This window comes from Gossypium hirsutum, chromosome A07 (genome assembly GCF_007990345.1).
Source record: "Gossypium hirsutum isolate 1008001.06 chromosome A07, Gossypium_hirsutum_v2.1, whole genome shotgun sequence".
In the NCBI taxonomy this organism is placed as follows: domain Eukaryota; kingdom Viridiplantae; phylum Streptophyta; class Magnoliopsida; order Malvales; family Malvaceae; genus Gossypium; species Gossypium hirsutum.
The window spans coordinates 32,196,648-32,208,694 of record NC_053430.1 but is presented as its reverse complement, the minus strand read 5'-3'; the positions used below and the strand labels follow the sequence as shown (position 1 = coordinate 32,208,694).

General features: G+C 34.5%; 1 protein-coding gene across 1 annotated transcript; it reads left to right on the top strand.

Annotated features, from left to right (window-relative positions):
• The first annotated feature begins 997 nt into the window (after positions 1-997).
• On the top strand, positions 998-10,278 carry LOC107955275 (guanine nucleotide exchange factor subunit RIC1). Its single transcript, XM_016891017.2, has 23 exons — positions 998-1,356; positions 1,450-1,557; positions 1,985-2,133; positions 2,229-2,310; positions 2,402-2,817; positions 3,182-3,614; positions 3,710-3,933; positions 4,248-4,443; positions 4,567-4,712; positions 4,783-4,957; positions 5,068-5,121; positions 5,292-5,471; positions 6,022-6,134; positions 6,500-6,676; positions 7,079-7,136; positions 7,574-7,633; positions 7,748-7,789; positions 7,881-8,008; positions 8,094-8,229; positions 8,311-8,388; positions 8,638-8,754; positions 9,708-9,770; positions 9,849-10,278. The coding sequence occupies exons 1-23, from the start codon at positions 1,210-1,212 to the stop codon at positions 9,933-9,935; spliced, it is 3,369 nt and encodes a 1,122-aa protein (XP_016746506.1). The 5' UTR covers positions 998-1,209; the 3' UTR covers positions 9,936-10,278.
• The last annotated feature ends 1,769 nt before the right edge of the window (positions 10,279-12,047 follow it).

Below are 12,047 nucleotides of genomic sequence, written 5' to 3'. Positions count from 1 at the left end.
GTTAGTTTAGTGACCATCAAAACAATTGACACATGTCAACAAAATAAGTATGTCATGTGTCAAAAATTTAGGCTGTCCACATTAGCTGGAGACTGAGACCTTGTAATATATAATATATAAATTAGTTGTATAAACAATTGTCACATGTCAACAAAATGAGTATACCATGTGTAAAAAAATTAGGCTGCCCGGATCAATTAGAAGCCTAAGACCTTATAATAGATATATATTTATATTATATAATATGGGTGAGTCAAAAGATTTCACTGATAGTGTATTAAAATTTTCTCATATAATATATATGATTTATCCCATTTTTTTAAAAAGTAAAAATATCTCATTAAAAATTATTATATATATTTTTAAAATATATAAAATTAAAAAAAAATTAAAAATTAGTAAATATGTTTTTTCTATAATTTTTAAGTCATTATATATATTTTAAATGATTTTAGATACTATAATATTTATTAATGAATGGAATATTTTTAAAGAATTAATTAAAAAAATTAATTAAAAAATGAAATATTCTAACATTTTTAATTGAAAAAATATAATAAATAGAGAATACTAAAATTCTTAATATTTTAATAGTAAAATATTATTTTTAAATACAATCTAAATGTTTTCTAAAATAATTTATTTTTCTTAAAATAAGTTCTATATATTAATTTCTAAACAAATCTAACCATACATCATCATTACATTTTGCAAATAACGTAGGTTTAAATTGATAACATGAGTGCAAACCTATTCCCACTTTCAATTACAATGTAATTGCTTTCTTGTAATGAAAAAAAAGAAAGAAAAGGAAACAGCTAATTTTAGTTTATTTTTAAAAAGAAGATTGGAGAGTGGAGACCACAATGACTACATTGAGCTTCTTTAAAGTAAAAGTACTATATTGACAATTTTCACTAAACTCTAGGGGCCATTTATGACATTATCTCTTTTTAATTATAAAATCAAAATCCATTTCAGCATTTTCTCTTGAAACAGAAAAGAAATTAATCAAATTAAAAGAAAAAAAAGATTGATATTGAAAGAAAAATACAGAAAACGCCATTCCTCTCCTGGATCTACAAGATCTAAGATCCGCTTCTTTCTTCTCAAAAAGAAAAAAAAGAATGCTCCACTCTCTCAGATCTATTTATTGAATTAGATCCTTAGCTGAGAAAAGATCAACTGTAAGCGAAGAATTCAAGGAAGATGTATATGGCATATGGATATCCGCAGGTGATTCCATTAGAGCAAGGGCAGTATCCTTCGTCGCAAAAGATCATTTACCTAAAACTCATTAACCGATTCTTGCTCGTCGTTTTGCCTTTGCATTTCGAGCTATGGAGTTCCTCCCAGGTATTTCCTACACGAATGCATGCTTTTATCTATGATTAGGTTTTTCTTGTTCCCCCTAAAGCTTTTTGATGATTAATATGTCGGTGATTGCAGCATAGAGTGAGGTTAGGGAGGTATAAGAGAGATGGGGATTCGCTGCAGCGAGAAGGCGAGAATTTGCAGGCCGTTTGGAGCCCTGACACCAAATTGATTGCGATTCTTGTGAGTTCTTGTTCTTTTTCCCTGAAAAGTTGATTTAGCTTACTGTGCTGGCTTCTCATTTCATTTTCTTTTTGCTAAAGTTGTATCTGTTTCTGTTTTCATTAAATGTTGGTTTAGTGTTAGGGTGCTGGCATTTTGGATTTAATAAAGTGTGTCACCTGATTACAATGAAGTAGAGCGGCAGCTTATGTAGCATTACTGTTGATAATTGCATTTAGCTTAATTTGTTTTATTCTAGGGCTTATGAATGATGGATAGAGTTTCTTTTTGCTCTGGGGAATTGATCAAAAATAAAAAGAAAATGCTTGTTAAGTTCATTCCCCCATTCTCTGTTTCAATGTACTAATTCTGTAGATATTTAAACACATGACTTTATTTGTTATGAATTTCTCAGTCCCTTTTTTTTTGTTTTTTTTTTGTTTTGCAGACTTCATCTTTCTATCTTCACATTTTTAAGGTCCAGTTTACAGAGAGAAAAGTACAAATAGGAGGGAAGCAACCTTCTGGCTTGTTTCTAGCAACGATAACTCGTGTTCTGAATGAACAAGTCCCTTTTGATGGAAATGATTTGGCCGTGTAAATATTTCTTTTTCATTTGCTGTAATTTTGACCGTAACTTCAGTTCTTTTCAGTGTCTTATTTATCATTTCCTTTGAACTTCTTTGTTGCAGGAGCAATATTGTGTGTGATAACAAACATATGCTATTGGGTCTTTCTGATGGATCTTTGTATAGTATCTCTTGGAAGGGGGAGGTAATCCATAGATAACATGTAGTTGCAATTTCTCCTTCTATGCAATTCCTTCAAAGCCAATTTGATTTTGTAATTCTCTTTTTCTCTATAGTTTTATGCAGCTTTTGGATTTGATTCCTCTCAACATAATGACAATGAAGTTACTTCATTATCACATTCTCTAGCTAATTCTATTGCTTCTGGAGAGGCTGAAAGAGCTTTTGCCTCAAATTATAGAGTCTCCAAGAAATCTGCTATAGCACAGTTGGAGTTTTGTGTTTCGATGAGGCTGCTATTAGTCTTATATTCTGATGGACAACTGGTGGCATGCTCTGTGAGCAAGAAAGGTCTAAAGCCAGTTGAATCCATTAAAGCTGAAAAAAGTTTGGGAAATGGTGATGCTGTATGTACTTCCATTGCTGGAGATCAACTGATCCTTGCTGTTGGTACCAGAAGAGGTGTTGTTGAGTTATTTGACTTGGCTGATTCTGGGTCACTCATTCGTACTGTCTCCTTATATGACTGGGGGTATGTACTGTCTTTATTGTTAAAGCTAGAATGTTGGTGGTATAGTCTAAACGTATTTACATTTTGTTCTTTGAGTTAACTGACTACTATATTTGTCTACAAGGTACTTAAAGAGTATATTTTCCTCATTTCTCTTTTTGTAAAATCACATTTCTTTTGGTTGTCAACTTGCACTCAACTCTTTTACAGTATTATGAATATCTTCATGTTAAGCAACGCCTTACTTCTTGTGGTTTTGCTAGTTTCTTTCTGGTACTTATTTTAGCAAGTTTTTGGACCATAATTTTGTAGAAACCTATTGTATGGGTTTAGGCTTTCATTTGCAAATGTGAAAGATTTACTTCTCAATTTTGTTGTTTGGCAGATATACAATGGAGGACACTGGTTCTGTCAGTTGTATTTCATGGACACCCGATAATTCTGCTTTTGCAGTTGGGTGGAAGTTAAGAGGACTTACTGTTTGGTCTGTTTCTGGATGTCGTCTAATGTCAACCATCCGTCAAATTGGTTTGAGTTCTGCTTCTTCTCCCGTAGTTAAGCCAAACCAGGATTGTAAATATGAGCCTTTGATGGGCGGTACCTCACTAATGCAGTGGGATGATTATGGATATAGGCTTTACGCTATTGAGGAGGGATCATTGGAGAGAATTCTTGCATTTTCCTTTGGCAAATGTTGCCTTAGCAGAGGAGTTTCAGGAATGACTTATGTCCGTCAAGTGATTTATGGTGAAGATAGATTGCTTGTTGTGCAGTCAGAAGATACTGACGAGCTAAAGATGCTACATTTAAACCTTCCAGTTATACATCTGAATCACAACTTCAAAAACTGTCTGCTTTCATTCTGGTTTCTTTAAAATGTGAATGTTTCTGATGTGGTTTTGCCTTTGTTCAGGTTTCGTACATCTCCCAGAATTGGCCTGTTCAGCATGTGGCAGCGAGCAAGGATGGAATGTATTTAGCAGTTGCTGGTCTCCATGGGTTGATTTTATATGATATAAGACAGAAGAAATGGCGAGTGTTTGGAGATATTTCTCAGGAACAAAAGATTCAGTGTAAAGGTCTGTTATGGCTGGGGAAGATCGTTGTTGTCTGCAACTACATTGATTCTTCTAACATGTGAGATGCAAATCTGTGCCTTCTTAATTACTTCTGCAGAACTTGTCAACTCTGTCGAAATACTTATAGTTGTTGATTAATTTCTTGTAATCTATAGATGCCTGAAAATTGATGGGCAAGTCATCACATTTCCAGTTCATTTAAAGTCAATGTGATAAAGTACTCTTAGTTTGAACCCTAAGCTTTTGGCAGCAAGTTTCAATTCTTTCTTTCTGCCATTTGTTTTTAATGAATACATATGTGTTATGATTTCATCATTTAAATTTCATGATCTACTGTTATTTATTGTGGTTGATGTAAATGATTGTATACAGGTATGAGTTGCTTTTCTATCCTCGATATCACCTTGATCAGAGCTCGCTACTATGTCGTAAACCATTGCTTGCAAAACCAATGGTGATGGATGTGTACGAAGATTATATACTAGTCACTTATCGCCCTTTTGATGTACACATATTCCATGTGAAGTTATTTGGTGAATTATCACCTACTAGTACTCCAGAATTACAGGTAAAGGAATGTTATGCAGTTTCCTTTATTCAAGTCTTTTATTGAAATATAAATCTGATTCTGCTTTGAAATAATGTGTAAAGTTATTCTTCATACGTTTTTAAGTGATAAAATGACAAACAGCTTTCTACAGTACGAGAACTCTCAATCATGACTGCAAAGAGCCATCCTGCAGCTATGCGTTTTATTCCCGATCAAATTCCAAGAGACAGTGCCCTTGACAATCACATTTCATCTTCTTCAGACTTGTTAGCCAGGGAGCCTGCAAGGTATTACCTTTGACTGGTGCATAGAACTTTCTGCACATTGCATGCGTCTAAAAGTTACTTGCTTTTCTAGGTGTCTGATACTGAGAGCAAATGGAGAGCTTTCATTACTTGATTTGGATGATGGACGGGAAAGGGAACTTACTAATTCGGTTGAACTATTTTGGGTTACATGTGGTCAATCAGAAGAGAAAACAAATCTAATTGAGGATGTCTCTTGGTTGGACTATGGCTACCGAGGAATGCAGGTAACCTACTGTTAAAGTTGGTAGTCCAACATTTAGCTTTTTCTTTCTAGTGTAGATTCTCTAGCTTGTACTAGTCTGATTTAATTTCTGTTGGAAGCTTATTTTTACAGGTTTGGTATCCTTCTCCCGGTGTTGACTCATTTAAGCAGGAGGACTTTTTGCAGGTATTATTGGGAAAAGATCCCTATGGTATTTTGGGATTTTAGATCTCCTTACATGCTCTTCTTGTCTCATTATTATTTCTCTTATTCAGTATCGTTTTTTTAAAGATTTTGCATTTCATCTGGTTATTTGGCATATCTACTGGTTTTAATATTTCAACATTTATCATTAGTTGGATCCAGATCTGGAATTTGACCGCGAGGTTTACCCTTTGGGGCTTCTTCCAAATGCTGGTGTTGTTGTTGGTGTGTCGCAAAGAATGTCATTTTCAGCATGCACAGAATTTCCATGTTTTGAGCCTACTCCCCAAGCTCAAACTATATTGCATTGCCTACTTCGACACCTCCTTCAGGTATCTTTATTTTCTCATCTCTTTAAGAGTGTCAAATCCCTGTTTAATTTAAAGTATAAATTCATACGGAGATATTGACATTGAAATTTCTTGTCTTTATTAGCAAGGATTTGACTTATTTTATGCATTATGACAATGGATTTTGGGCAATATATCCATTTATTTGTCAAACCTCTGTGTTTCATCAGGCAGAGACTTAATTCTTTCTATTTAATGGTATTTAAGAAATATTTTTCTCCCAAAATGAATAGTGAGAATTGTGGTTGATTCTTAAAAGTCCTCATTCATTGTAGATTTCCCACTTTGAGCTAATGAATGTGAAGATTCTTACCACCAACCTTCAAGAATGAAAAAGTTTATTATGCTTGACCAAAAAGTGTTATTACAACTTTTGCGGCTGTTAATTTAGTTATTTGCAAAGGCATAGCTTTTTCTCTAAGTAGCATAAAGGATGATGTTTTTGTTGTGCATACAACTTGTTTTAAAGCAAATGCTATTACTAGGTTATACATACTCTTTCTGATTCTGCTTCTGTTCCTGCTTCTTGCAGAGGAACAAAAGCGAGGAGGCTTTGCGTTTGGCACAAATATCAGCTGAGAAGCCTCATTTTTCACATTGTTTAGAGTGGCTTCTTTTCACTGTATTTGATGCTGAGATTTCAAGGTATTATTTAACTTGGAAAAATGACTGTCCAAGATATTTTTGTTAAGCTAAATGTTAATGGACCTTTTGACTCTAGAGCTTGAAATGACTGCTGTGTCTGTGTGTGCATTTTGATGGAATCCTAATGTTGCATTTTTTTAGCTTTTGGGAAACTAGAAAATATAAACTTCCATATATGCTTGCTGGTTTTAGCAAGCGTTTCTTCTATTTTGCTTCAACCTTTTTATGGACCAATCTTGATCTCTTTGTGTTCACTGGAAGGCAGGAGGCTTTGATGTGCTTTCTTTTTCTCTCATTCTCTTTTGTTTTTTTGGTATCTCTTTACGCTTATCCTAACAGTCCTAAACTATATTGGTTTCTTGCAGGCAAAATGTGAATAAAAACCAGGTCTCAGTCCAGAAACAGAATGTCTCTCTTTTGGAGAAGACCTGTGATCTGATCAGAAATTTTCCTGAGTATCTTGATGTGGTTGTGAGTGTTGCAAGAAAAACTGATGGTAGACATTGGGCTGATCTGTTCAATGCTGCAGGAAGATCAACAGAGTATGTGCTTTAATTCTCCTTTTTTTATTTGTTTTTCCTGTGAACAGTTACAAAGCATGTCTGAAAGATGTTGAACATATATATAAGTCTTGATTTAACTAATTAATTTTGTGCATGCATGATAATGTATAATTCTTTGAAACTAAACAGAAACTGGTTACATGAATCCTGGCCCATATTTTTGGCAGTATTATAAATTTGAGCAGAATGAACTAGATTCTTCTTCCTGGTCATCTATAGTGATTAACTATGTTTGGAAAGATTTGACTTTCCTGTGATAATTGCATTGAGTAAAGATTGGGCATTGGTTGGTTGCATCATCATTCTATCTATCATTTATATTAGCATGCCTTCATCCTTTTTTCCTCCCAAAAATTGCCCTCACAAATTTTATTCCTAAAGGTTGTTTGAAGACTGCTTCCAACGGAGATGGTACCGCACTGCAGCGTGCTACATTCTTGTAAGAATTATCTTCTCTTTGGAAATTTTTACTTTGTAGTAAGCATATCATGTTTCTTGTCATTCCCCTTTCCAAATTTACCAAAGATATGTCCTCTTCTGAGATAGTTGAAACTATTTTTAACCCATGCATATAGCCTGTTTTTAATTTATTCTTTGGGTGGTTATACAGTTTAGTAGTTGTGTTGAACCTTTACCAAGTAAATTTATGAGTGTGTTTTATCTTCTAAGAATCATTTATCTCTTCCTCATTAGTCATTAGTCATTAGATGTAGTTGGAAGGCTATGCATGAGAATGTGGAACATATTCTCCTTATTGTATGTGAGTTCCTGGTCAGAAAACAATATGCAAGGTTTTCAATTCATACATAAGAGTACAGAAGTCATCATCTCCTGTTCTATGGTTTGATCAATTCATTCCTTTTATAAATGGTGCAGGTAATTGCCAAACTTGAGGGTCCTGCTGTTAGTCAGTATTGTGCTCTGCGTTTATTGCAGGTACTCTTTGCTAAATGCTAATAGTTTTATATGTAATTGTTTCTCCTTCTGTTTGCCTTTATTTTGCCTTTAATTACCTCAAGACTCTTGAAAGCATTATCAAATCCTGTGCAGGCAACACTAGATGAATCCTTATATGAACTTGCTGGAGAGCTGGTATAATTTTGACATGGTTGCATGTTTACACAAATGAATTTTTTTGGTAATAAACTCTTTCTGAATCATGATTTCTTTCTCCTGTTCTTAGGTGAGGTTCTTGTTGAGATCAGGGAGAGATTATGAGCAGGCATCTGCAGATTCTGACAGACTATCTCCTAGATTCTTGGGTTATTTCCTTTTTCGTTCGAGTTACAGGAGGCCTTCACTCGATAAAAGGTTACTGACTTCCATGAATTGTTCTGCATTATTTTTGCAATGTTATGATTTCGAAACAATACCCATTTCATTTTTTGGGCAACAGCACTTCATTCAAAGACCAGAGTGCTCATATTGCTCCAGTCAAGAACATATTGGAAAATCATGCTAGCTATTTGATGTCGGGAAAGGAACTTTCCAAGCTTGTTGCGTTTGTGAAAGGCACTCAGTTTGATTTAGTGGTAAGAAAACCTAAGTTGGTTCAAGATCTCATTTTATTGGTTATGTGATTTTCATTTGTTTTACTGAACAATACTTTGCAGGAATATCTTCAACGAGAGAGAGATGGTTCTGCTAGGTTGGAGAATTTTGCTTCAGGTCTTGAACTGATTGGGCAAAAGGTGCGAGTTTTCATGGAAACTTGTTTTACTCTATATTCTTTTCTTCTTTGTTGTATTATTACATACCATTGTGAAAGAGCTTGTGTCATGTAAGAACTGTTCAAGTGCCTCAACTTAGGCAAATTAAGGCAGTAACTGTGTAAACACTTCAGGTCATAAAAACTAAGGTTTTTTTCCTGCAATTTTCTTGTGTCACTTGATAGTCTTTTGCTGATTGGACCTTTTTTTCTAAAAAAAAAAAAATTCCAGTTGCAAATGGGAACATTGCAGAGCAGATTGGATGCTGAATTCCTCTTGGCTCATATGTGCTCTGTCAAGTTCAAGGAGTGGATAGTTGTCCTTGCCACGCTTTTAAGACGTTCTGAGGTATAGTTTGCTTCTTTTGATGTTAAATTCTGGATTTAATGATAGTTGGAGTCTGATGCATGTATCATACCTTGTCCTAATTTGAAGTGTGGGTGACTCATTAGAGTTGTCATTTTGCTTTGGGAAAAGTTACTAGGAATTTTGTCCATGATTCACAAAAGAGGACAATTTTTTATTTGAATTATTTTTTAAAATTTTAACAAATATCTGTATTTTTCTACATAATTTATTTTACATAATTAATTAAACTGTCAAAGTGTTCAGTAAGTTCATCAATGTTTTGGATAAATGTTTTTGTTAATGTGACTTTTCAATTGATATTTGCCTAATATCTATTGTTTCTCTAAATAGCTGCTTGTCCTTCCTGATTTCTCTTTCTTCTCGTCTCTCTTTGTAGTATGATAAAAAAAGAGCTGCATATAGGGGTTAGATGGCAGTCAATTGGAGCATAATGGAAAACAATATAGAACCCAACTTTCCTTCTTTCTCTTTTTTCGCACTGCTATTCCTAGTATGAAAAAGAGCCACATAGGCCTTAATTGTCTGCCATAAGAAAACAGCGAGCTGAGTTTCAACCATCTTCAGTCTGAATCTTAAAGTGGGACTATTTAAAGTTGTTTGTTATTCAAATTTGAGATCCGAAAACTTGTTCTTTCTGGTGCTTTATTTGACATCTTCCTTTGATATTCTGGTTATTATTTTCGAATAAATTAAGTAATTTTTTCGTTGGAAAAAATTTGTTCCTGATAGGTAGATGATCACCTCAAAAGAGGCTGAACTGAAACATATCTATGTAATCTTGGGTTAAAATCTCTTTTGGTGTTATTGAAATCCATCTTTGAGGATACCTGTTATTTAATTGTTTTCATTTTAGGTCCTTTTGACATTAAAAAGCTAGGCAAGTTATTCATCAGAGTTGGTTTCATGATCATAATCTATTTGTTGTTGAGCAGGTTCTTTTTGATCTTTTCCGGCATGACATGCGGTTGTGGAAAGCATATAATATGACATTGCAGGTATGTGGCTTTTACAGTCCAAATATTCTTAACCAAATCCGACTTTCTCACCATGCTCTAACAATGTCCTTTTGACAGTCTCATCCTTCATTTGCTGAATACCATGATTTGCTTGACGATTTGGAAGAGAAACTCTCTTCCACTGCAAATGCAGAAGAGAAATAAGGTAGGTACTGAAACAAAAGTTGCAGTGGGGGAATGCCAATTTTAGCGAAAGCATGCATTCATTTATATGTTTAATCAAAGCAAAGGACAAGCAGTGGAAATCAAAGTCATGCGACTGATTAGGCCTTTGTTACAGTGAATCTTTGTATCTCATTAGAATCACAAAAATTGTTCTTTGTAGATATAGAGGGTTAAGCATCATAGGATTCATTTCATGCTCGGTTGCATGTATCAGAGGTATTTTTTGTTTTAATCCACTATTCTTCACACTATTTATTTACGTATTTTTGGCTGTATAAATGTTGAATATAAATAAATCAAATAGACCACTTATTATACTCAATGAGTTTCTTGAGCCTGAAGTGAATTACAGGTTTTACATCTTATCCTTTTGGTTTGGAAATTTTCATGGATTTGGATAAAATTTACAAAATTTGCCCCTTCTTTTTTTTTCGTTGTTTTTAAAATTACTCACGTCATTATATACGGGCAATCGCACAGGTTTTTTTTTTTTTAATGAAATGGAAAATCATGATTTTCACAAGGCTCTTTATTATTTATCACGTTTACTACGGAATGCCAACCAGAATAATCTTGATAGCCTTAGCTATTAATTATACCAATATTATTAACCGCTCCATTTTTCAGGTACTCCAGAAGTTGAGTAATGTACTTTTATTGATCACTACTAAACTCAGCAGACCTGAGGCCTTGTCCTAGCCACAAAGAATTTGCCACTTCTTTTTTATTGTATAATCCATCTTCACCTCTTGTCAATCTCCACTAGCTATCTTGTCTATCACTGTAACTCCAACCACAGTGAAACAAGGATCCCCAAAATGTCCGTTTGTGGTGCCCGCCGAAGAGTCACCACTCCTCTGCCTTGTGTCCTTTGAGCAAAACCCCGTGGCACTGCATCCGCATAATCTTTAGCCCAATTCAGATAACTCTAGTTCATAAGCTATCTCATAAGTTTGATCTCTGCTCAGTTTACACTCACTGCCAATTTGCCAACCCCCCACAAACACAACTGACCTGTGCTTTTGCTCGTCTAGCCACTTAAAAATCTTAACCTATGCCTCATCGGTGATGTCTCGTCCTTGTGGTTTCTCCGGTGGAAGCCAACTTGCCGAAATCACTTTGTTTCCCGAGCATCTTAAGTAAACTCAAGTAATCAAGTAATTACCTTCAAACTCGTTGCAACTACGTACAACGACAGCTTGGCAAGACTGTAAGGCCTTGTTAATGCCATAGGCATCAGATTTGTCAGTGCCGTTTGATCCATAAAGGGCATCAAAACTGCCCGCAGTCTCTTGTTTCTCGAGGCAAACTCAAGATGGGAAAGTGACCCATTTCCGGAGTTGACGTCAAAGCTTTCTGGAGATAAACGTAGCTTCTTTTGGCCATCACTGAACAGATAATCGGGCGAGCCCGGGGAAAAAGTCTGGAAGCAGTCAAAACTGTGAAGTAGACGGGATATAGGAGACAATTAAGAGATGAAGGTGAGAAATTGTAATTATTTTTAATCAAGTTTGAATAAATTTTTAAGTAGTTATTGAAAGGTTATTTGATTTTTTTATTTTTTATTTTGTCCATCAATGATATCATAAATTGTGGTGCATTAATGATGCATAAAATTTATACATTGATGTTGCATTGAATATAATTTCATATTTATATGCACTTGTACATTGTATCATGTTTAGTGTTTGTGCGAATGTAGAAATCAATGTTGCTTGTAGTTTCCAATCTTTTGTAAGATAATCATATTTGATTTGATATTTATATTATAGCAATTCTTCTTATTATAAAATTTAATGTTTAATACATGTGTTTTTCCCATTTTTTCCTTCGAGTTGAACTTTCTCCACGAGCTCCTACTGTTTCATCATCTTGTAACCTCTCTTGTTTTGATGCCTTGGGTTTTCTCCTAGAAGCTTTTCTGATTCCTCCATATTCTGTCATTCTCTCTTGAAGTTTAGATTGGTCTCACTTTTCTATCGTTCTCCACGAGGGCAAAAGGTTTGACCCAATCTCAATCTTCTCCTTTTCTGTGGATGGAATTTGTTTTTCCTCTATTTTGGCTCTCGTTTGAGCTTTTGTTGTGGCTTT

What these genes read in the sequence shown, in the direction of transcription:
- LOC107955275 (XM_016891017.2), top strand. Translation starts at nt 1,210, where the DNA reads ATGTATATGGCATATGGATATCCGCAGGTGATTCCATTAGAGCAAGGG. An exon ending in GTATCTCTTGGAAGGGGGAG is followed by an intron (nt 2,311 to 2,401) that starts GTAATCCATAGA and finishes TTTTCTCTATAG; the next exon opens with TTTTATGCAGCTTTTGGATT. An exon ending in AGGCCTTCACTCGATAAAAG is followed by an intron (nt 8,009 to 8,093) that starts GTTACTGACTTC and finishes TTTGGGCAACAG; the next exon opens with CACTTCATTCAAAGACCAGA.